At 40.4% G+C, this 25,316-nt stretch overlaps 2 protein-coding genes across 2 annotated transcripts in view; one reads left to right on the top strand and one right to left on the bottom strand.

Moving 5' to 3' along the window:
* Positions 1-2,180: 2,180 nt before the first annotated feature.
* On the top strand, positions 2,181-23,941 carry INIP (INTS3 and NABP interacting protein). Its single transcript, NM_001253842.2, is given in 5 exon segments — positions 2,181-2,307; positions 3,386-3,468; positions 19,638-19,740; positions 22,134-22,224; positions 23,384-23,941. Coding segments are annotated over 4 exon segments (315 nt in total). The 5' UTR covers positions 2,181-2,307; positions 3,386-3,443; the 3' UTR covers positions 23,480-23,941.
* KIAA1958 overlaps positions 20,863-25,316 on the bottom strand; it is a 205,068-nt gene continuing 200,614 nt past the window's right edge. Inside the window, exon 4 of the mRNA XM_070251361.1 lies at positions 20,863-21,002. Within this exon, the coding sequence (XP_070107462.1) occupies positions 20,988-21,002 (15 nt within the window). The 3' untranslated portion in view covers positions 20,863-20,987. The remainder of the gene's footprint in view (positions 21,003-25,316) is intronic.

The raw sequence follows: 25,316 nt of genomic DNA, 5'->3' as shown, positions 1-25,316 counted from the left end.
ACCCCATAAATATCCCTGAGTCCCCATTTTCAAGGAGGCGGATCTGAGACTCGTTCTTCCGCTTCCTCGCTTGGCTGCCTTGTGATTGAAACCCTCTCTCTGCTGCAATCTCGTCATCTCGGTGTTTGGTTTTCTGGGCGACAGGGAAAAACGAACCTGGTTCGGTAACACTTGTTATTTTATTTATTTTTTTTTAAAGATTTTTTTTTTCCCTTTTTCTCCCCAAAGCCCCCCCGGTACATAGTTGTATATTTTTAGTTGTGGGTCCTTCTAGTTGTGGCATGTGGGACGCTGCCTCAGCGTGGTTTGATGAGTGGTGCCATGTCCGCGCCCAGGATTTGAACCAACGAAACACTGGGCCGCCTGCAGCGGAGCGTGCGAACTTAACCACTTGGCCACGGAGCCAGCCCCTGCAGTTGTTATTTTATTTTCTGGTTTTTTGATAGTAGCCATCTAATGGGTGTGAAGTCGTCACTCACTTATTTTTATTTCCCTTTTATAGATGACAGAACAGAAGCACTGAAAGGTTAAACAAAGGCTCACAATCATTAAGTGTCAGAGCTGGGATCTGAACTCAGGTAAGCTGACCCACTGTTCACCAATATGTTAAAATTCTTGTGAGGCAGAAGTTCCAAAATCTCTCAAGGAGAAGGTAGAGGGGTTCAAGGGCTAACACCCACCGAATAAAGGGCAAAAGAATCAAGAGCAAGTCAAATTTATTTTTCTCCTGATGATGTTCTCCCAACCCTGGGAAGCTAAACTTGCCAGGAAATTACAAAATGTTGTTCTGAGGGTAGAACTCTCTCTCTCTCTTTTTTTTTTTTTCTCCTTAAATAAGCTTTGTTCAGAGTGTCCATTTGGGACTTGGACTGGAGCTTTCTTATGCCTTAGTTTTTGTGTCATCTAGTTAGGCCACCTAAAACCAGAAAGTTCTCCTTAGGTTGTGTCACCATGTACACGTCCATCATCTTTTTAGTCAGGCCAGGACTCAAAAAGTCTTCGCTGAAAAGGAGTCCTGGCCAACTACCAAAATGCTCATGTGTTATTCTTTACAACTAGATTAAAGAAGTCAGCAAGAGCAGGTCTCAGAGGAATTCCTTCCTCCAGGGCAGAGACAATGTGTGAGATTTAAGAACCTGGGCCTTAGCATCTGGGAGACCTTCAGTCCTTCGAAACTCAGCCTGCCATTTCACATAAAGTAGCTCAACATTCCTCAGTTTCATATATAAATCATAAATAAATATAAATATAGAAATGATATATAAATCAAGGAATGACAGGACCGGGGCTAATGCGCAAGAAGCACCTAGCATGCAAAGGGCACTCAATAAATGCTTGGTGATGTTATCATTTCAGTCACAGATCCATGCACAACAAAATTGTGCATCATAAACATTTACCATTGAGCAAACACCGATTATTAAGAACATATGTTCAAATCCTGGAAAAGATGCCTAACAGGAGTTAAGGAGCACAGAATAGGTGACACACATCAACATACGGTCACCTTTCAACGTAAATACGTAGATCTATTGTACGGTAATCAGGCATCAGGTGATCCCACCAGGAGCGTCTTAAGCGTTCCGAGATGTGGCACAGCCATTTCTTACATGGGGATTATTACACAGTAGTAAAAACTTCAACATGTTTAGTGCTTTTCTTATTTATAAATACGTAAATTATAAAAGAAAAATATTCCTGGGATTTGTATGTGTGTGTGGACATACAACCCGAGATGGTTGGTGAATCCTGAAAGCAAGCCCAACCTATGAAAGTCTCGCTCTCCAAGACCCGACGGTGGCCGCGCCACAGTCCCAGACGAAGTAGATTCACACCATCGCAGGACCGGCGAGCTGATGGCTTTTATCCGACCAGCGGCCTTGACGAAACAGCCATTCGCGGAGCTGGGGATGCCGCTAGTCTCCGGCCCCGCCCCTGCCCAGCTGAGCCTGCGGGATAGGTCCCCGCGCCCGCCCCACCAGGGCCCCGCCCCGCTCGGGCCCCGCCTACAACGTTGCGGCCTGCATTTCCCGTGAGCCTCGTCGGCTGCCGCTCTTCGGAAAGGAAGTTGCGTCTGCACCGAGGCGGCCGATAAGATACGAATCGCCGTGGGCAGTGGCTGTTGGGTCTGGTGGAGGCGGGACTTCCCTTCCGTTGGGGGTACGTCATCAGGACGCGGAAGCGCAGCGGGGGCGGGAAGGTTGTAGAGCGGCACGTTGGGCTCGGTTTGCAGGTCTTTAAGTGGTCGCACCCTTTTCGAGAGCGCGATCCGACGGCGAGGCGGTCGCAGGTGCTCTAGCTTTCCCGGTAAGTAGGGCAGCCTGGCGGCGCCCAGGGATAAAGGTGTGTGGTCCTGGCGCTGACCTGCTGCCGCGGTCCCTGTTGCCACAGGGCAGTGGCCTCCCTGCCTTTCTTGCCTCCCGTCGTTTCTCACTCCCTCTCCTTCGTCTCGGCCGCAGCCCCCGCCCAGCCTGCCCTCCATGTCTGCCTCCGGGAACCCTTTTGAGATGCAGGTTCAGCCCTGTCACGTCTCAGCTTGACGTCCCCCTTCACAGGATGGCCCTCACCTCCCCCGGCCCTAACCCGCCTTTGCTCGCTCTGTGCCTCGGCTGCAGGAGACACCTAAAGATATTTTGGCATCCCTCATCACTCCAATAGAATCACTTCTTTGCTTCCAGAATACTGTTGACGCCTTTTAAAGGGCGCATTGTTAAACATTTTTAGTACGATTGATTGAACGAGACTGTATTTTCCCACCGGATTATATGTTCCTTGAGGGCAGGAGTAGGGTCTCGCTTATTTGGAATCTCCGCAAGGCCTGGTACAAAAGCACGAAATTTGGAAACTAACAGCCCAAAGTATTCGTACTGTTTTTGTGATCTTGGGCACGATTTCCTCATCTATAAAATGGTGATAAGTAAAATAACGAATTTCAAGGATCTTACTAGTGTGTGGTGCAGAGTATGTACTCGGTAAATGTTAGCCTCGTTTTCCTTTTCAGCTTTCATTGTACACAGTAGTTGCTGGGTCTAAGTGAACCGAGAGGCACCATAGATAAGTGATTTTTCTTTCTAGCGCTGTGATCGTAGTGATACTATCAATTGGCTGATAACACAGCTTAATGATGTATATTAAAGACAGTAATGCTAAGTGTTGGTATCAACACGTACAGGAAAAAATACTTAACCTTCTCCCTGTGATTCACTTGAGGAGCTTGCAGAGTTTATATTTGTGATTTAAGTCTGTGTGCTTTTCAGATGTGTGTTTCTGAAGAGATGATGAAATTGCAAACGTTTCATTGTAGGGAGCCTAGCTGTTCTGACAACTTTTAATTTGTTATTAAAGTATGGTGCATTTTATATGTGTGTACACATATTTTTTACAGGTGAGTGTAAAGTGCTGACCACTTGCCACTGAACATAGTTGAAACAGAAAATAGGAAGATGGCAGCAAACTCTTCTGGACAAGGTAATGCAGGCTGGAATTTCTTTATTACTAGGAACTTTTTCCCCATATAGTAAGTGTATTTTGATAGAAAATGTAGCATAAGGCAGTTACTGTAGCCAGAATAAAAAATGCATAGCAAAAATAGCAAAGTAAAACTCCACATTTGAAGCAAGTCCAACATTGTATCAGATATATAACATCTTTAATAGCTATTAATCCTATATTTTAATCTGAGTTAAATTTTTCACATTGTAAACCTTAGGTCCTCCTCTGACGTCTGTGTTTTCTTGCTCTTTTACTTGAAATCAGAACCGCTTTTAAAGAAGTTGTACTGCCACCAGGCAATATCCATGCCTTTATCTTCATTTGATCTAAAAACTTCCATACACATTTCACCTGTGTTAAGAGCTCTCTAAAGCAAATCAAGCCTGACACTTCCTAAAGAAGGAATTTTTATTTAAAAATAAGTTTTAAAAAGTAAAATTTAATCTCTAGAAAGCATTAAATCCCACTTTGTAAGTAGTTTCCTGCTTAAAAACTTGAAGCAAACCTCTCTTTCCTTTCCATATCAAGTCTCAACTCCTATTTGACCCATCATATTTTTTTTATTACTCGTCTCTGTTCTGACATTTTTTTTTTCCGAGGAAGATTAGCCCTGAGCTAACTGCTGCCAATCCTCCTCTTTATCCTGAGGAAGACTGGCCCTGAGCTAACATCCACGCCCATCTTCCTCTGCTTTATATGTGGGATGCCTACCACAGCATGGTGTGCCAAGCGGTGCCATGTCCACACCCGGGATCCAAACTGGCAAACCCCCGGGCTGCCGAAGCGGAACATGCAAACTTGACTGCTGCGCCACCGGGCCAGCCCTGTTCTTATTTTTTTCATCTTAGTTTTGTCTTATCTTAGACTTCATATTAAATGGAATCATAAAGTGTATACTCATTTGTGGCCAACTTCTTTCACTCAAGATACCGTTTGTGAGATTCCTCTATGTTGTGCCTTGTATCACTAGTTAATTCCTTTTTGTTGCGGAGTGATATTCCATTTAATGAATTTACCACAATTTGTTTATTCATTCTCCTGTTTGGGGTGCTCTGGGGTTGTCTCAGTTTTGGCCATCGTGAATAAAGCTGCTTTGACTGTTTGTAAGTCTTTTTGTAGATATTTGGATAAACATCTAGGAATGGAGCAGCTGAGTGTATAGTTAACCTTATGAAAAACTTGCCCAACCTTTTCCCGAAGTGGTTGTACCCTTCTTACATTTCCTCTAGCAATGTGTGAAAATTCTGGTTGCTCCACATATAGCGTTGTTGGTCTTTTTACTTTTAGCCATTTTAGAGGGTGTGAAGTGACATCTCATTGTGGTATTAACTGGTATTTCCCTGATGACAACTGTTGAGCACTTTTTTTATGTACTTATTGACCATTATAAATCTTCCTTTGTGGAGTGTTCAAGTCTTTTGCTCATTTTTTAAAAACTGGGTTATTTCTTTTGATTATCAAGTCGTTTCTTTTTTTAGAATCTCGGTAAAGGTTCTTTATCACTGCTAATTGCATCATTTGCATCATCTTGGAGTTGGTTTCTGTTGACTGCATTTTTTTGGAGTATGGGTCACATTTTCCTTTTTGTTACTCTACTTAGTGATTTGTTTGTTATTGGACACTGCATATTATGACTAATACTTGTAGAGACTCTGGATTCTGTTGTATTCCTCTGAAATGTGGTATTTGTTTTAGCAGATGGCTTGGCTCGACTCATAGTCTAAACTCTTGTCTCCCTTGTCTTGGGCAGCACCTGAAATCTCTGTTCATTCTTTTCAGCTTCCAGTTGCCCCTTTATTGCTGGCTGCCTCGGGTCTCCCCCATATATGTGTAGTTTAACTGGAAGCAAAAACTTTGGGTGGATTTTATAGGCTTGTTTTGGGCTTTACTCCTTCTGCTTTCCCCTTTTTCCCCTAATTTTCTGGCTACTCTGTCGGCACTGAACTCTGTCCTCTGATACCTCAAGCCAGTAAGGTGATGCTATCCAGGCTGTTTGTGGATTAAGGAGGGCTTCAGGGGTAGGGCCACAAATTCCCAAATCTCACTAGCTGCAGTTTCTGCCTGGTTTTGGTCGCTCTCTAGTGCCTTCAAATAATGAATGTTTGATATTTCGTCCAGAATTTATAATTATATTTGCGGCAGGGTTAGTCTAACCAAACTATGCCAGTACTGGAAATTGGAAGCCCACTGAATCTGTTTTAGTATAGTAGTTGCATTTAGGACAAACTAAAGGTTGGCTGAGTTTTATAAAAGTGTATTATTGTAAAAAGCTAGCTGTGCTGACAGCTTTACCAGCTGGAGGCAGCTGATCCTCTTCTCTTCTCCGCTCACCTGACCGTGTGTGATTTGTATGCTCTGTGGACCAATCACAGGTCAACATTCCCCTTTTTGGTCTTTGACTTCTTTTCACCAAGCTATAAAGGACTCAGATTAAAAATCATTTAATTTGAACCAAAATGAAAACTAAAAGAAGTCTATTTGGGAAAGAAAATATGCTGCTAAAAATCACACAGTGCAGTCCCAATGAAAATAAATTTTAAATTATCCCTCTGTTCTAATAGCACAAATAATTGAGATTTACAATTTGCTTGTTACTCTTTTTTAGCAGTTGCGATAAAACATGGTCATTTTTAGTGTTGCCTTTGATTGATCCATAGTCAAATTCACTATGAAACATCCTGTAATCTAAATAGAAGTGAATTTAGATTGGTCCTTGGCTTTTGTTGCCCTTTTGTCATTATTTTGTTGGCGTCACGGAGCTGCTGCAATTAGGCACCAGCAGAGGGAGTCCTTATCATGTTCTATAGATTCCCAGACGCTCAGTGAAATTTTCAAATTCTTATTTATTTGGATCTATTACATTTTACCCTCTATATTAAATTATTTCTGTACTGTTTACGTGATACGAACTACTTCTTAAGGAGACTGCAGGCCAAGTGCCGTAGTTATCTTACAATGATAAATGAAAGAACAATCACTTAAAAAAATGTTGATCTGTGCATTGTAATTTATTAATACCCCTGGTGTAGGGGACGGAATCCATTGTGTTCGCTAAGCCCTCTTTCAAGACTAGCAGTCTGTCATACTACAGTAGTAATCAGGACTGCTAAATTTTGTAAGCTCTTGGCAGACAGTTAACTGAAGTCTCATATTCTTCTTAGCATCCATCGTAGTGTGAAACATTTGGTAGGTTCTTAATAATTATTTGATTTATAAGAAGTCACATTTTGGGGCTGGCCCCATGGCTGAGTGGTTAAGTTCACGTGCTCTGCTTTGGCGGCCCAGACCTTCACTGGTTTGGATCCTCGGCGCAGACCTAGCACCGTTCATCAAGCCACGTTGAGGCGGTGTCCCACAGAGCAGAACTAGAGGGACCTACAACTGGAATATACAACTATGTACTGGGGGGCTTTGGGGAGAAGAAGAAGAAAAAAAAGTCACATTTTGAGAATTTTAATATGTAGCGGCAGATTGTCAAACGAATTTGGCTAAGGTACCATTCCTATGTAAAGAGTCTTTCATTATTGGTAAATGTCAAATATCCTATGATCATGTGGGGACAGTTGAATTGGTCCAACCTGATTTCAGATTCACAGAGAAATCTGGTGAAATACTGTGTAAGGAACATGAATTCTTTCTTTTATTTTATAGTTATCTCAAAATGCTGCTTGTACTAACTATAAGTTCTGCAGATCAAGTGGTGAGAACTGTGATTTGGGGCCACTCTGGATGCTCTTAGCTGGATTTCAGGGTGCTGAGTAGGAGTGAGATGGCATGGCTCCTGGGAGGTGTCTTCCTTGACCTCAGACCCAAGCACAAGTCTTATCTAAACCATCTGTGATCTAGAAGGAAAGCAGATTTACCCTTCAGGCTTGTACTAAAGTGTGCTACCTCTCAATTAAGAGTTTGTCTTGGGGCTGGCCCCGTGGCTGAGTGGTTGGGTTCGTGCGCTCCGCTGCAGGCGGCCCAGTGTGTCGTTGGTTCCAATCCTGGGCTCGAATATGGCACTGCTCATCAAACCACGCTGAGGCGGCGTCCCACATGCCACAACTGGAAGGACCCACAACAAAGAATGTACAACTATGTACTGGGGGGCTTTGGGGAGAAAAAGGAACAAAATAAAAAATCTTAAAAAAAGTGTGTTAAAGACTATCCTGAATTTTCGAGAGAGAAGTGGAATTTAAAAAAAAAAAAAGGAGTTTTTCTCAGTGATGCATAAAAATCACCTTAAAATTCTAGTACTTGTACCTTTTTAAAGATGAGAATGTGGATGCAAAGACACAATTTGGAGTAAGTTTTTTGTTTATTTTTAATTTGTATTTCCTTTTTTTTTATTGAGTTAATGATAGGTTACAATCTTGTGAAATTTCAGTTGTACATTATTGTCTGTCAGTCATGTCGTAGGTGCACCCCTTCACCCTTTGTGCCCACCCCCAACCCCATCTTTCCTCTGGTAGCCACTAATCTGTTCTCTTTGTCTACATTTTTAAATTCCTCATATGAGTGGAGTCATACAGAGATTGTCCTTTTCTAACTGGCTTATTTCACTTAACATAATTCCCTCAAGGTCCATCCATGTTGTTGCAAATGGGACGGTTTTGTTCTGTTTTACGTCTGAGTAGTATTCCATTGTATATATATATATACACCACATCTTCTTTATCCATTCATCTATTGATGGGCACTTAGGTTGCTTCCACGTCTTGGCTATTGTAAATAATGCTGCAATGAACATTGGGGTGCATGGGACTTTTGGAATTGCTGACTTCAAGCTCTTTGGATAGATACCCAATAGTGGGATAGCTGGATCGTATGGTAGTTCTATTTTTAATTTTTTGAGGAATCTCCATACTGTTTTCCATAGTGACTGCACCAGATTGCATTCCCACCAGCAGCGTATGAGGGTTCCTTTTTTTCCACAACCTCTCCAACATTTGTTGCTATTAGTTTTAGATATTTTTGTCATTCTAACGGGTGTAAGGTGATATCTTAGTGTAGTTTTGATTTGCATTTCCCTGATGATCAGTGATGATGAGCATCTTTTCATGTGCCTATTGGCCATCCGTATATCTTCTTTGGAGAAATGTCTGTTCATGTCTTCAGCCCATTTTTTGATCGGGTTGTTTGATTTTTTGTTGTTCAGTTGTTTGAGTTCTTTATATATTATGGATATTAAGCCCTTGTCAGATATATGACTTGCAAATATTTTTTCCCAGTTAGTGGGTTGTTTTTTTGTTTCAATCCTGTTTTCATTTGCCTTGAAGAAGCTCTTTAATCTGATGAAGTCCCATTTGTTTATTCTTTCTATTGTTTCCCTTCTCTGAGAAGGCATGGTGTCCGAAAAGATCCTTTTAATACTGATGTCAAAGAGTGTACTGCCTACGTTTTCTTCCAGAAGCCTTATGGTTTCAGGTCTCACCTTTAGGTCTTTGATCCATTTTGAGTTTATTTTGGTGAATGGTGAAAAAGAATGGTCAATTTTCATTCTTTTACATGTGGCTTTCCAGTTTTCCCAGCACCATTTGTTGAAAAGACTTTCTTTTCTCCATTGTAGGCCCTCAGCTCCTTTGTTGAAGATAAGCTGTCCATAGATGTGTGGTTCTACTTCTGGGCTTTCAATTCTGTTCCATTGATCTGTGCACCTGTTTTTGTACCAGTACCATGCTGTTTTGATTACTGTAGCTTTGTAGTATGTTTTGAAGTCAGGGATTGTGATACCTCCCGTTTTGTTCTTTTTTTCTCAGGATTGGTTTAGCAATTCGGGGTCTTTTGTTGCCTGGAGTAAGTTTTTTAAAGCTAGATTTCTTTTTATCTCACTTTTAATTGCCAAGGCAAAGAGAGTGCAGTATTTTTCTGATGCTAGGATTTTGTTTTGTTTTGTTTTTGTTTTTGAGGAAGATTAGCCCTGAGCTAACATCCACACCCATCTTCCTCTACTTTATATGTTGGACTCCTACCACAGCATGGCTTGCCAAGCAGTGCCATGTCCTCACCCGGGATCCGAACCAGCGAACCCCCGGCCGCTGAAGTGGAAGGTGCAAACTTAACTGCTGTGCCACCGGGCTGGCCCCCTGATGCTAGAATTGATTGCTAGGCCCCAGGTTCAAATAGGAACGAAAGTGAGTCGAGGCAGAATATGATGTAAAGTAGCTTCAGATCGTTTGTATAGTTGGGAGAGAGCTTGGGATTCCCCAGGTCCATTCAGACTGGCCTGGGAGGCCTGTCCTGTGAGTGTAGCCCAGAAAGCTGCATGCTAATCGGTTGTCCCCTTTGTAATGAAAAACTGTTCACTGAAAGAGAATTGTCAGAATGGGCCTGACAAGATTCTAGTGTTGTTAACCAACTAATAGGGAGAGAGAGAATGGTAGATAACAACAGTAATAGCTATTATTTATTAAGCAACTACCACGTGGCAGGGTGCTAGGTATTTTACTTATATTTTCTATATGTCATATAACCACCCTTCGAAGTTGTTACTGTTACTCTACTGGTCATAGTGAGGTAATTTTTATTACTCATAGTGAGGTAATTTTCCTACTGTTAAATAGGTAGTACTGAGATGAGAACCCAGATTGATTCTGTGTGCAAGTCCCCTACTGCACTTTAGCTGGGAGATTAGAACATTCTAGTGATAGCTTCTAAGAAAAAATGGGAGCTCTAGACTAGGGGCAAAAGACCTCTTCTTCAACTTTATATCCCTTCTGCATCTTTATTAAGCAGAAAATCTTTACAGTGAAATGGGCCTGTGAGTTTATCTTTAAGAGGAAGAGAGAAATGAGTGAGGAGGAAAGATTGATTCAGGCAGAAGATATTTCACCATCTCATTTAGCCAGTCCTGAAGACCAGAAGCCTCAATGGATAGAAAAAGTGGCAGTTGCTTAAAAGGAGTAAGTCCTTGGGGTCCGAGTGAGAGAGAACTTGAATACAGAGAGATCACCTGAGCAGACGTTAGGGTTTATTCCTTTCCTTTGAGATGTATTTTTAGTAATTCCAAAAGGCGGCTAAGGGTTGAATAGTTTTTTAGTCTCCAAAGTTAAAGGAAGTGTTTGCCATTAACCAGATGCCTAGAAGACTAATTACCGGTACCAATCAATTCATGTTGCATTTTTTATCCTGCTAAGCCTTAGACATCAAGCAGTTTCCCCTGGATAAGGTGTGAGCTTTCACCGCTGAATGCATTTCACATATTTGTGGGCAGAATACCACCACCACCTCCCCCTCCTCTCCAGAACTGCCCATGTCATAATCCCCAGACTGTGACTGTGTTACGTTACATGGCAAGAGGAACTTTGCACATGTGATTAAGGTTAAGGGCTTTGAGATGGGAAGATTATCCTGGATTATCCAAGTGGGCCCATTTTAATCACATGAGCCCTTAAAAGCAGAGAACTTTTTCCTGGCTGTGGTCAGAGAGAGGAATGACCACAGAAGAAGGGTCAGAGAAATGCAGTATTGCTGGCTTTGAAGGTGGAGAAAGGGGACCGCGAGCCAAGGACCTCCAGCAGCTTCTAGAAGCTGAAAAAGGCAAGGAAACAGATTCTCTCCTAGAGCCTCCAGAAGGGAACCCTTGATTTTAGCCCAGTGAGACCACTCACCTATAGAACTGTAGGATAATAGATTTGTGTTGTTTGAAGCTGGTAAGTTGGTGGTAGTTTGTTACAGCAGCAATAGAAAAATAGCAATAACACACCATTTAACTATATGAGCCCAAAATCCAGGAGCCATTCGTGAGACCTTCTCTATCACTGTCCTGTTGATTTAACTTCCTAAATAGCTCTGTTCCTTTCTCTCCATTTCCCTGGCCACTCGCAACTCTCATGTCTAGCTTGTTCTACTGTGATAGTCTCCTGTTTTCTCTTGTCTAGTCTGTTCTCAGCGTTGCAGCTACAGTGATCTTTTTAAAGGCAGAAGAGTTATTTTATCCCTCACCCCTAATTAACCTAATTAACTTACTCATCCTTTAGATTTCAGCTCAGGCATTACTTCCTCTGGAAGACTTCTCTGACACTGCTCCTCACGCTCCTAGTCTAGGTCAGGTTTATTCAACCTCCATTCCTACAATAATGATTGTTAGAAATGCTTATAGAATTTTATTGCTCATCTCAGATTCTTTTATTATTATTATTATTCTTTTCTTTTTTATTTTTTTTAAAGATTTTATTTTCCTTTTTCTCCCCAAAGCCCCCCGGTACATAGTTGTGTATTTTTAGTTGTGGGTCCTTTCTAGTTGTGGCATGTGGAACGCCGCCTCAGCGTGGCCTGATGAGCAGTGCCATGTCCATGCCCAGGATTCGAACTGGCGAAACCCTGGGCCGCCGAAGCAGAGCATGCAAACTTAACCACTCAGCCACGGGCCGACCCCTCAGATTCTAATTATACATTCATTTGTGTAATTATTTGGTAATCTCTGTCTTCAGTGGACTGTTTGAGAACCTTGAGAGCCAGAATCATGTCACGCTTTGGCTCATCATTGTATCCTTAGAACCTGCCTTAGTGCCTGTATGTGACAGATACACAAGAAATGTATGTTGAATCAAGAAATAACTTAAAACATGTTAAACCAGTAGTGCCACAGTGACTTTGCTCCAGTACCAAACAAATGTCTTAAGTATGGTACTGTGGTTTACTGTATAGTGAAGAGTATATAGCTTGTAGGATAACCACGTGAAAGGATTTGAAGAATACTGTAAAATATCTTTTTAAAAATCATTGTCATGAAAGCAATACAACTGTAATTCGAAAGTAGATTATCCATAACCTCACTAATCAAACAAAATACTTTTCATTCTTTAGTTTTGGATTTTTTTCACTAAAAAGAATTGCAGTTAGTCCTTGTTTAAGTGTGATAGAGCTCTTCGCCTAAAGTGAATATCAGCTGTTAGGTTTTAAATACAATTAGATGTAATGTTAGTTACCTGAGAATATTTTTAGTGACAAAGAAATGTGTGGGAGTTAAGTGTTTCTATGAATGAATGTGGAAATGAGAATCTGTATGATTGTAAATAGAGATAGGGTTATAGTTCTAAAAGTGGAAATATTTTTAGAGTATGCTGCTTTATTCTAAGAAAATTGTATTAGGAAAAAGGTTAGTTATAAAGGAATATTAAGTAATTCCTACTGTGTACAGGATAATATATTTTATTAATAATATATATTATATATTATATAATATAGTATATTTTATATATATGATATAATAATATATGTTATAACATATATATAATATATTAAAAGTATATTATAATGTATTTTAACACCCTGCTTCTAAGAATGTAAAAAGTTATGGGGCCAGCCCCATGGCTGAGTGGGTAAGTTCATGCACTCTGCTTTGGTCACCCAGGGTTTCGCAGGTTCAGATCCTGGGTCCAGACCAAGCACTCCTCATCAGCTCATGCTGAGGCAGTGTCCCACATGCCACAACTAGAAGGATCCACAGCTAAAGTATACAGCCATGTACTGGGGGGCTTTGGGGAGAAGAAGGAAATATTAAAAATTTTTTGAAAAAGAACGTAAAAGTTACATGTAACTGTAAGATACATGAAAAAGTAAAATGTGAAATTATGGCAAAAGACAGTGTGTGTTAAAAAAACCAAAAACCCTTATGTAGTGAGTATAATAGATGTTAGTTAAATGTTATGTATTGATGTCCTAGTTAGAGTAAGTTTGTCTAAACCTTGAAGGTGGGAGAATCTTACTATAGAAAATTATACTGAACTACTTCACATAACCAGATAGACTACCTAGTTTGTGCCTTAAGTTTCAAGTTTGAAATAAGCTGTTATTATTACCTAAGTGCTATCTATTGACTTTTATATACTTTCATAATATAAACTGACATGTAAATTAATACTAGATTATTTTTTAAAGCTCAAGAAGGAAGCATAGGATTCAGGGGCATTAGACAAGATCAGAAAATAAGGCCTGATAGATCTGACCATCCCCTTTCCCTGTGAAGTAGCTTTTGTGGCTCTTGACTGCCCATATGTAGACATTAATCTCTAGACTGTTACGCAAGGGATGACCGTGCCTGGTTAGACTGTGTAGTAGGAGTTGAGAGGGGAAGTTAGAGACATTCAGGAGATAAAATTGGTTGGTCTAGGTCATTGGTTGGATGTGGGTAGGAAGAGGGACATGTTATAAGGATAAAAATTGGGCTTCTGGGTGAAAACATGGGGCATGAAGTGAAATACAGAGATAAGCATTATCTCATCTTTACCAGGGAAGGAGGGCCAGGAGCTACCGCATCTGATGACCTCTTGGTTAACTGTTTCCACAAGTTCTTTAATGTCTGAGGGGATTTTGTGTGTGGAGAAAAATACTCATCACTGCTCATAATTTAATTAATACTCAGTTTATTAAACCTGCTTATCTAATAAACTAAGTTCAAAAATAAAAATTTGTAACCATTTAGAATTGATTACAAGCTTATTTAGTTTAAATTCTCTTTAATAACAGTTTAAATTACAATTACAATTAATATGACTTCTGTAATACTTTATATAGTAATTGCAAAACTTACTACCCTTACAATTAAATCTATTTTAAAGTATTAACCCGTTAATATTTCATCAGTTCATTTACTTTCTCTGTACTTGTTTTTTTAATATCTTCCCAGGGTTATAGTAATCTTCCCAGACTCTTAGTTCTATACTTTCCCAGGATTATGATAATTTTCTCTGCCTTCCTAGGGTTATGGTAATCTTACCACTACCAAAACAAAACAGCATTTCAGCTTAGTCAGAGTTTAGGGTTGCTGATGGATTTGATTCTTAGCTAAAACATAAGATTTGGTTATGCCTTTAAAGATGATTAAAAGCTGTATTGGTGTGTCTTGGGTCTCTTCTACAATTAAACTTTATCTGCTAAGTTAAGGGGATTTTTTTTTAAGCTCCTGCCTTTCTCATCGATTTTTAGTTTCTTGCAACCTGGAGTTATTCCCTGAATGAAATACTTTCTTTTTTTGTATGTGATTAGTGTTTCATAACCCACTGTTCTGTTGTCATTATGAATTGCCCTTTTCTGGTAGCATTACTGCCAGGAATTATAGATGTTTCGTCTCCCAAGAGATCAGGGATCAGGTCTGTACGGTTAGCTCTCTTTAGGGTATTTCATTAATTCATCCAGTTAGAACTCATAGTTTCTACTTGGTCATTGCGTGTGACCATGGGTGCCCATCAACCACTGGATCTCCTTTTAAATGGTACGTATGTATGAGGACCTGCACTGATCTGACTCTCCTGTTGGTACATAACTTGCTTTTTCTGGAGCTATCTGGCTTAGCTACAGTTCTCTGTATCTGCCCCTTCCTCCTGCACCTTAACAAAAAAGTACACAGCTATACTTTATAAACAGACATATGCTTAATATCAGGGAAAAAAACACCTAAATGTTAACACTAACCTAATTATTAACACAATAACTATTATTTTCACCCTTCTTTACAGCTATCTTTTTATGTACTTTAACTTTCCTTTTTGTATCTTCTTATGAATTCATAGCTTATCATGATTCCATTTCTTCCATTTAGCTATAATTATTTTTTTTTAATGTTTCGATCATGACAGCCTGGCTAACCTCAAAGTGGCTTCTCCCTTTTTAAAAAAATCTTCTTGCTTTCTGACAACAAGATTTTCCAGGCGCATCTTGATTTTTTTTCCCTGCCCTAAGACATGAAACTAGTACTTTCATTAGAATTCTGGTTCCTTTTAATGGAGGATGGTATTTGAGACCAAAATTAGTTCCCCATGGAGTTGATGATAAGGGGGAAGGCGTTGTGGCTTGCCATTGTAGTGACAAACAGGGAAACATGTTTCTTTTAAGGCATATGTTGTCAATGGTGGCCCTGTTTAACATTACTACATCTTTTTATATCTTACCATTTTTCTTCATTATAAGGTGTCATTGACCACTAACACTATTCCATTGACATACATCTTCCTACATGAACCTCCCTCCACCAGGAATGCCTGCCACCCACCCCTTTTGACTATTTGGCAAACTTAGTAAAATGAAGGGGGACAGAATAACTTTTTTTTTTTTTTTTGAGGAACATTAGCCCTGAGCTAACATCTGCTGCCAATCCTCCTCTTTTTGCTGAGGAAGACTAGCCCTGAGCTAACATCCGTGCCCATCTTCCTCCACTTTGTATGTGGGATGCCTCCCACAGCATGGCTTGCCAAACAGTGCCATGTCCACAGCCAGGATCCGAACTGGTGAACCCCAGGCCGCCGAAGCCGAACGTGCCCACTTAACCACTGTTCCACCAGGCCGGGCCCCCAATTTTTTTTTATTGCTTTTATTTGTACAGTACCTAATTTTCAAACCCTTTTGGCAGCTTGCTTTGATAGAAGGAAAGAGAAATTATTCATCAGTTGTTTTGGTAGTAGTTGGGGTAAAGGTCTAAAGCTGTGGTTTGCAAACTATGTACCCTGGCACCCTAGGCTACACCACAGAGAAATTCCTGGGGCCTCAGGGAAAATTAAGTTTTCAAAGGAAACACAACTTGACATTTGTTGGACATCCTGTGAATTAGCTTGAGACAGTGTACAGCTTCACCAGTGCACTACATTCCTTCAGATGATGTCATATTTTTGTAAAATGGGTTTCTGGAAATTGCTTTGATTAAAAAACAAGTACTGTGTGAAAATCAGTGTGGAACAGGACGAGGATGGTAGTGTCTGAACTGATTCCAAGGTTTGAAAAGTTATACAACCAGGCACAAACATCCATCCTGTAAGTGATTATTTAAAGATGAAATCAAGTACTTTTCTTTCAATTTATGTGTTATTTTTTAATACAACTATAAGATGTTAAGACATCATACTTATTAGGTTGTTTGGATCTCACTACTTACTAAACAGAATTGTTTGGTATTTCTTTTGGCCTGGGAGTGTCGTACAAAAATTCCTGAGATACTAAGGGCACTGTGAACTGAGAAAGTTTGGGAATCGCTGGTTTGAAGTAATCAGACTGCCCAATAAGAATTCACATGGTCAACCAAATCTCTGATACCAAGTGGAAAGGTACATTCATCTTAAATTTCTAATAAGCCAGCCCCGATGGCCTAGCAGTTAAAGTTCAGCACGCTCCGCTTCAGCAGCCTGCGTTTGGTTCCCAGGCACAGAACCACACCACTCGTCTGTCAGTTGCCATGCTGTGGTGGCTGCTCACATAGAAGCAGCAGCAGAACTTACAACTATACACAACGATGTACTGGAGCTTTGTGGGGGAAAGAGGAGGGGAAGAAAAGGAGGAAGACTGGCAACAGATGTTAGCTTAGGGCAAATCTTCCCCTGCCAAAAAAAAAAAAAATTCTAACAGATGAGCTTTTTCAAACCTCCTTTTTGAAACTTCATGCATCCCATTCTGTGTGTTTGGTTTTTTATGACAAATATCTTTACATTTTAAATTTAATAGATTACTACTAAAGAGAAAGAATCAGAATTTTAAATAAAAATAATAATGCAAATACAAAATTCCTAAAAAATGTCTCAGGTATTAAGACACCTAGAAATTCAGAAAATCAGTGAAAAGAATACTGTAGCTTGGAATTCAAACATTGAAGTCTTCAGAACTCAATGATCTTTTCTATGGCTGTTTCTGGGAGACACATGGCCTTTAAATGAGTCACTGTGGGATTCCAAAATATCAGACAGACCACATTTCTTCTCCTCACGATAGTTCTCTGACCAGCCTTGTCTTTAAAATTGGGAATCTGAGGATCTCTTAACTCCATCTTGATTTTAAGAAAGATATTAATATTGAAATATACAGTTGCATGTCACACATTGGGGGGGGCGGTCGGGGTGGGGTACACTTTCTCTCTCCCATTTCTCTACCCCTGCCAGGTAGTTGTTATTTCTGATTCTCTAAATCACTGGACTTGAAATCATATATTACTTTGGTAATGGCGTTCCTTTAATAATATTTTGACAAAGTTTCAATTATTATTACATACGCATCCTTTACCATAATATTAGCATCCACAGGCGTAAATATCACATACTCTTGGGAGTTTGGCTGTACTAAATCTTTCCTTAAATAGAAGACTTCTCCTGAGACACTCCTGTCTGTAAGGGTGGGTGGAGTAGGTAATGACGTGTGCTGTGTAAAGGCCCTCCAGAGCTTCTTCCCTGGAAGATTTAACTAAGACATCAGGTAGGAAGGAGGATTAGAGTTCGGATTAGAAGAGATGAAGAATCACCTAGAAGATCTGCAGAATAATCCCAGAGGCAGCAGAATGTACCAGCCTGAGTTATCTGATCCGAAAAGAGGGAGTTGGCTGTTACTAGAATTTGATGACAAGTTGATGGCATAAGCATGAGTGGGCAGAGAACAAAAATGGGAGATGATGAATTCCTAAAATGGGCGTGACAGAGAGACATTTTGCTCGGAGTCCTGGCCACAGTCAGTATGCTGATGCTGGGTTTAAGAGCAGGTTAGTTGAAAATGCTGCAGGCCTCAGCTGCTCCTAGTTCAGCCCAATGTCAGAGTGAACGCTCCTTTTCCCTTGTCCGTCTTGCCCTGTCCCCAACCAATCTCTGCCCTCTCCCCAGGAGAGGAGGGAGAGATGCACCCTACTGCCCAGTTCTCCTTTATAATCAACATAAAATTCTTAGAATCCGTCATGTGAGCGTCCTTAGTGCTTAGGTCTGCTCTGCTTAAAAAAATGCTCCCTCCTTCCCGCCATCTTCTTTCTTTCTTCTAGCCCAGTGATTCTAGTTCCCCAGGCCTTTCCCCCCCATATTTCTTTTCCAGTCCTTTAACTTTTCCATTCGTTTTCTTTTAAATTAGGGATCAGAAACTTAAATGCCTACAGATATAAACAAGTCTGATAAAGACTGTAACAAGCGGGAGAGTGTCCAGGTAAACGGAACAACTATTTCTTAGTTCTAGTTAATTGTTATCATGGGGGCATCCAGACCCTGTTGCCAGATGTTTCTGGTTTTTGGGGTTTTTTTTCGAGGAAGACTGGCCTTGAGCTAACCTCTGTGTCCATCTTCCTCTACTTTATATGTGGCACACCTGCCACAGCATGGCTTGACAAGCGATGTGTATGTCTGCACCCTGGATGCGAACTGGCGAACCACAGGCCACCAAAGCGGAACGTGCAAACTTAACCACTGCGCCACTGGGCTGGCCCGTGTTGCCAGATCTTGAGCTGTTTCAAGAGAAGCAAGAAACCTGAGAATTTTGTAGACTCTCTCTCAGTGTTTACATGTTGGCATTTAATTCAGATTTTTAAAGCGTAGTTGGATGCTGCTCCTGGGCCAGGACTTTGCAACCTCTGCTCTAGATCTTATCTAAGTTTGGAGCTCAAAATCAAGCCCAGGATTAAGTATTTGATAAAGGACGTATCTTTGTACCCTGTCTGTTCTGCTCCATTTCTTTCTCAGAATTGCTTTCTATCAGATGCAATTCTTTGGCTTGTTCCTTGAAAGGCTGTGTGTCATTTCTGAATGAAAGCAGTTGAGAAAAAGAAGTATTGTTTTGATCTGAGTATGTCTAATGCTTTTTCCCCCATGAAAGAGGAATTCACAAAGAGGCCTAAAACAGAACTAAGAAACTCTCCACTCCCAGAGATTGTGCAGGAAAAGGATTGGTCCCTGTAGCATTTGGGGGCTCAGAGATTTTGTTAAAAAAAGCAAATGCTGCTACCCATACCTTAGTGATTAAAATTGTTTAGAACTAAGTCTTAAAAGTCTTCCATTGCATATATTGTGTATATCTGTGTATTGTGCTGTTAAAGTTGTTGAGAAATAGGCAGAAGGGAAGCATAACCATCTAGGGAAACTACAGGCATGGCTCATTTAGTGACAGGGACACTCCCTGAGAAACGCATCCTTAGGTGATTTCATCGTTGTGTGAACATCGTAGCGTGTAATTACACAAACCTAGATGGCATAGCCTACTAGAGACCTAGGCTATATGGTACTAATCTTATGGGACCACCATCGTATATGTGGTCCATTGTTGACTGAAATGCTGTTATGTGGCACATGACTATACTTATTAGTAAGTTCATTATCATGTTAGAGAATAGAATTTTGCTTTCCGGGTTTCTAGATGGCCTAGGTTTATAAAATGCCTCTAAAATGTTTTTTTCTCTCTCTCCCTTTTCTTCCCTTACCCGCTCTCTTTTTTAGGTTTTCAAAACAAAAATAGAGTTGCAATCTTGGCAGAACTGGACAAAGAGAAAAGAAAATTACTAATGCAGAACCAATCTTCAACAAATCATCCTGGAGCGAGGTATTGAAGAATAATGTGGTTTTTATATTCAGTGATAAAAAAAAACTTGGACAAAATAATTCAAGTTGGTTAGCAGTGGTTTGTTTCTTTAACATTGGAATTTACATTATGTTTCTTAGTTAGATTTGAAAAAATTAGACTGATTAGATTTTAAATATTTTAATTCTAATTAGAATATTTAATTTTCCCTACAGACTACTCTTTAAAAAAGAGGAGTTTTGTATGTTTTTTTTGTTACTGAAATTATTGCTAGTGTCCCACTTTTAAACAGTCTGCAAAGTAGGTAAAATTTAGGTAGCTCAATGATCTTTATCATATTCAGTTTCTGCCATCTTAAGTCTCTCCCCTGAGATCCATTATCCCCTTCAACCGCCACCCTAACTTTCTCCTCTCTTTTTTCAGCCAGACCTCTTAAAGGAGTTATCTATACTCAGTTCTACTTTCTGATTGACTCCTCAACCCACTACAATCTGACTTCCTGGCCCCTCGTCCCCGTACCTAAGAATAGGTTCGAGCCTAGGTCACTTGCAACCTCCTTGTGGCTAAATGTTATGGGCCAAAGTCCTTTTCCTGTTAGACATCTTCTGGTTAGACATCTTAGCATTATTTGACACCATTGATCCTTTGCTCTTTAAAATTCTCTTTCTTCTTGTTATACTATCTTGATTTTTTTTTGCAGACATTTCTCCACTGCCTCTCTCTTGAATATTGATGTTCCTCAGAGTTCTGAGAACTCAGTTTCCAAGTTACTTCTTTTCACTGGACAGTAGCATCCACTTTCACAACCTGTTAGTTATGTGGCAGTAACTTTCAAACATTTGCATCTCTAGCCTAGTCCTCTCCCCCAAGCACCATACTGCCTCCTCCACTTCAGTGTCCAACAGGCATTCCCAGACTAAACTCATCTTCCTTTCCCTCTAACTGCTTAATCTTCTTGGGTTTCTTGTCCCAGTGAGTAGTGCTGATCTACTAGTTACCAGAGTCAGAAATGTGAACTTTAATTGTTTATTGTTCTCTTTCACTTCCATCTCCAAGCATTTATTATTCTCATGAGAGATAAAACATGAGATACAAACGTAAGTTTATACTTTGAAATGTGTCTTGAATCTGTCCATTTTTCTTCATTGCTGCTGGTGCTGCCCTCGTCCTGGCCACTCTTCATTTCTTGCCTCAATTACCATAACTGCTTCCTCATTGAATTTCCTCTAATCTTAAGTCCTCTTGAATACGTTTATCAGTTGTGTAAGTTAGGGTGTTTTAATCTGGAAGTAACAGAAAACCAACAAAGTTGGCATAAACATTAGGATGTATGTTAACCAGGAGCATGAAGGTAAGGTGGTTCCAGAGTAGCCTAATGCAGTGGCACAGCAGTGTCAGCAGTGGCCCAGCTTCCTTTCGTCTTTCCTTTCTGCCTTTCTCCATGGGTCAGCAGCTCCCTAATGGTCAAAGTATGACTGCAGTAGCCTAGGTGTCACCTCTCCACTGAGCCACCTGTAGAGGCAACAGCCAGGAAGGTTCCTCTCCTATGTCCCTTTCGTAAGAGTGAGGATAATGTTCTCCGAAGCCTTCCAGTGGACTGCCCATCAAGTCTAGTTGCCTAGAATTGTGTACCTTTCTTTTGCTTAAACCAGGAACCAGCAAGGGGAATGGCATTGTGTTAGACCAGTCGAAGTTCACCCCTTGAGGGATGAGCCTGGCCTGCCCTTAAAGCATGGGACCACCAATAATTGAACTAAGTTTGGGTTCCATTAGCAAGGAGGAGGGGAGATAAACAGATGTTGAGGAGGTGACCACACTATCTGCCATAGCATTGGTCTGTCTGAACCGTCCTGAGGTGCTTCTGATCGTGTCACTCCTCCTCTCATAACACTCTTTGTAAGTCTCCCTTTACCGTTAGGATAAGGTCTACATTTCTCAGTTCATTTCACAAGGCTATTCGTATCCTGACACCTGCCTTCCTCCCCAGCCTCATTTTTTGCCAACCCACTTCACCGCTCCCCAGCCCTGCCCTCTAGTCCTACTGAACTCTGATTTCTTCAAACATGTCAAGCTCTCTTGCCCCAGGTCTTTTCTTTTTGCACAGTATACCTTCTGCTTGAAACATTCAATTCTTCATTTTTCACCATAAATGGAACTTTATGATGGACTGGAGTACCTCACATCTGTTTGAAAGTAGGACACCATAAATCATCAATAAAAAGGAGATAATTTGAAGCCCCAGTAAATAACATAGGCTTTCTTCATATAAATTAACGTAGACAGTGGGAGAAGGAAAAAAGACTTATTCTGGAAGGTCTTTTTTATCCCTATAAAGAGCATATAATGATAAATATGATTGAGAAGGAAGGAAGTCCCTACCTTAAACAGCCGAGTAACTAAGATTCCCATTTTAGCATTGCGCTTTCGAGACCCTCTCTTAATAAGGACTTCCGGGATCATGCTGAGCAGCAGCATATTGCAGCCCAACAGAAGGCAGCTTTGCAGGTGAGCAAAGTGTAACTGACATTCTCGTCTCTGGAGACTTCCTGCGTCTTGGAAGCCAGCGCAATTCCTAATTTGTATTTCAGTGGAGCAATATCAATAAAAATGTTCCACACATAATTGCAGTGGTTTGCTGACGTTCAGTCATACCCAGAGGATTTGAAGGACCAATATAGCAGTAATGAAAGTATCTTTTATGGTGCTGATGCGATCATGATTGATTCTGTGCTGTACCTGGCGAGGGACTGTTTGTGCACAAAAGTCGAGGATATTTGGATAGACAGAATGATCTTAAAAGCTGAGATGGCTAGTTTAATAGTACATATATAGTTTTTCAAATTTGTCATGCCATTATATCCTTTGATAGTCTTACGGGTTTATTAGTGTTGTTTGGATTCTTTTTTTAAGGGTCGGCATGACTGTTGTGCATGATGAAGACTAACTCTTACCGTAGGAATGTGATAATCCATCAGTTTAAAAAATAATGTTCTTCATAGTAATAAATAGTTTAAGTATTATACTGATCTTGGATAATTTAATTAAGATTCCCAGAGACCTTGGTCAAGACATCGTTATGCTTTTAAACCTTAGAATCTCAGAATTGGAAGGGATATTAATGATCATCTCACTTTAGATAACTTAAAAACGGTCCTCCTTTCTGTAGTGGCAGGAGGACGTCACTGGTGGTTTTCTGTTCTTTATGTTCCAACGTTCTCTACAAAATGTTGGGATCTTAATCACCAGTAATCAGCCGCCTTTTCCCCGCTCTCCTTCCAACTACTGCCCTTCCTCAGCTCCTGCTTTGTCAATCAAGAGCAGAGGACTCTGCAACCTTTGTTGCTAGTCCCCCCTATCCCTCAAGGAACAAAGTAGTTCAGGCCTTTGACTGAGGACATGAGTTCATTTATGACTCGAGAATCACACGGGAGAGCAGGCATGATAAATGGGTATTGGTGCAACTGGTTAATGTGAATTCTTTATTGGTGTCCATCTCCTGTGTATTTAAACAAAATTAGCAGCATAAGAACTGATTTTTAAAATAAATTTGGTGTCAAGCACTCAGAAAGGATAAGTAATTTTAGCGCCTCGGTTGAAGAATCGTGACTCTTACTAGCTTAATTGCCCTTTTTTCCTTTTTTTTTTTTTTTTAACTCTTTCCCAGCACGCACACGCACATTCATCTGGATACTTCATAACTCAAGACTCTGCATTTGGGAATCTTATTCTTCCTGTTTTACCTCGCCTTGACCCAGAATGAAGAAAATATTTGTACTGAAAGTGCCTTTAATATCAAATGCCAAAGCTACTATCATTCAGTGCTGCGTGAACTGTGACTTGCAGAATTTTGGTGAACTTTTCTATTTTTTGCTTCTTTAAAAGAAAGGTAGGTGTAAGTGAAAGAAAAAAAGGAGGGTAACCCGGATGATGAGAGCTTTGGAAATTGTTTTATCCGAGAAACCGATTATGCTGCCAGGACTGTAACTGCTTGTCACGCAGTTTGATTTTTCACCCTGAATCAGACTCTGCATCAGACGGCACGCCACTCACCCCCAGCCCCCAACTAGTCGGACTGAGTATATCATGTTCATAGTGGACTTTCAAGGGCCATTTGTGGTACTTTAGAGAAACAAGGGTGCTTTTTAAAAACGTGAACTAATAGGCTTAAGTAAGTTGCATTTGTGTTCGCTGTTTATGGAACTGATGTCAGTGCACCTTTTCAGTTTATGGGCAATGTGTCATCCTGAAATATCCTTTAACTCATAGCTGGTTCCCCTATTCTCAATTTTAAAAGAAAAGATAAGACTAAGTTACCAACCAGTCTTAAACATTTTTTATAAACCTATGCCACTATAAATTATGTGACTAAATGCTGTTAAAAAAAATGATAAGAAATGTAATGGTTTTAAAATTTGTACACGCTCTTATTTAGTGTTACTGCATAAATGGTGTGCCTGCATGGTCGCATTGTCCGTTTTTGTTCTAATTAGAAATGTATGCAAGTTGAGCCCCTTTTTAATTATTTCAAGGAAGAAGGAGTTAGATTAAGCCAATTTCTCAACATGCCACATCTTTAACAGAATTTGGGCTTCTAACTTAAATATGCAGTTCTCACTACCTTAGCCTAATCCAACAGAGTTAGAATCTCTAATTCAAAATAAAGTCGGAAAACCATGGGTTAGAGAATTCAGTTTTCATGATAGGTATTTATAAACTCATAGATTAGTAGGTCTCTGGAACTTAGAGGTCGTTTAGCTAAAATCCTACCTTTTTTAAATTTTTCACTAGGACTGAAATTATATTTTACACTATATCACAGATATAGTATTTTATATAACTACTTGTAACTGACCTCATCTTGGCCTTGAGTCCCACCCAGTCCTCTCTGCTGGTAGGATGAAATTTAAACTTAAAATTCCAGTTTGGGTCAATATTTAGTCCAAATTCATCTCCCTTTTCAGAGTGTCCTCTCCCTCCTTCCCTACATATTGGCACCAGCCACGCAGCCTCATCTTACCCAAACTCTGTGAAGCAGGAGGAGTCACAATCCTCATCTATGCACTCACAATCCTCTAATCTATGAACAATCTAGACTTGCCTTTGCCATTTGGATTCTCTCTTGAGAATCTGAACTGATTTTCTTCAGTTGGGTGAGTTGGCAGCTGTCCCTGTTGTAATGGTCACCATTACAGTAAAGGTGCCCCTACTCCTGCTGCTGAGGAGCTCCCCAGGGGCCCCTGGGTCCCGGCCTGCCTCAGCTCCATCCAGCTATTCCCTGGGCCTCCTAATAAGTGGCCCTCATTTTCCTGAATTAATTTGACTAAGTTTCTATTCTGTGTGATCCTTGACCCACTGGCATGCTTCTAAATCTATCTACTGATGCTAGGGAGATAAAAAAATTTGGATTGTATAATTTTTATACTATTGAACCCTCTACCTGATTTATGACTTATAACCTAGGTAAAGAGATCTTTTTTCCCAGTGGTATCTTTGCTAGTCTCTTAGCCTGATAAATAGATGTGGCCTAAATCCTGCAGTCCTGGCTAGTGAGCACTTCCTCCCACTCCTTTCCTTTGAGTCACTTATAAATTCAGTTC

This window comes from Equus caballus, chromosome 25, assembly GCF_041296265.1.
Source record: "Equus caballus isolate H_3958 breed thoroughbred chromosome 25, TB-T2T, whole genome shotgun sequence".
In the NCBI taxonomy this organism is placed as follows: Eukaryota; Metazoa; Chordata; class Mammalia; order Perissodactyla; family Equidae; genus Equus; species Equus caballus.
Note: the sequence above shows the minus strand (reverse complement) of the source record. Positions and strands in the feature narration are given on the sequence as shown.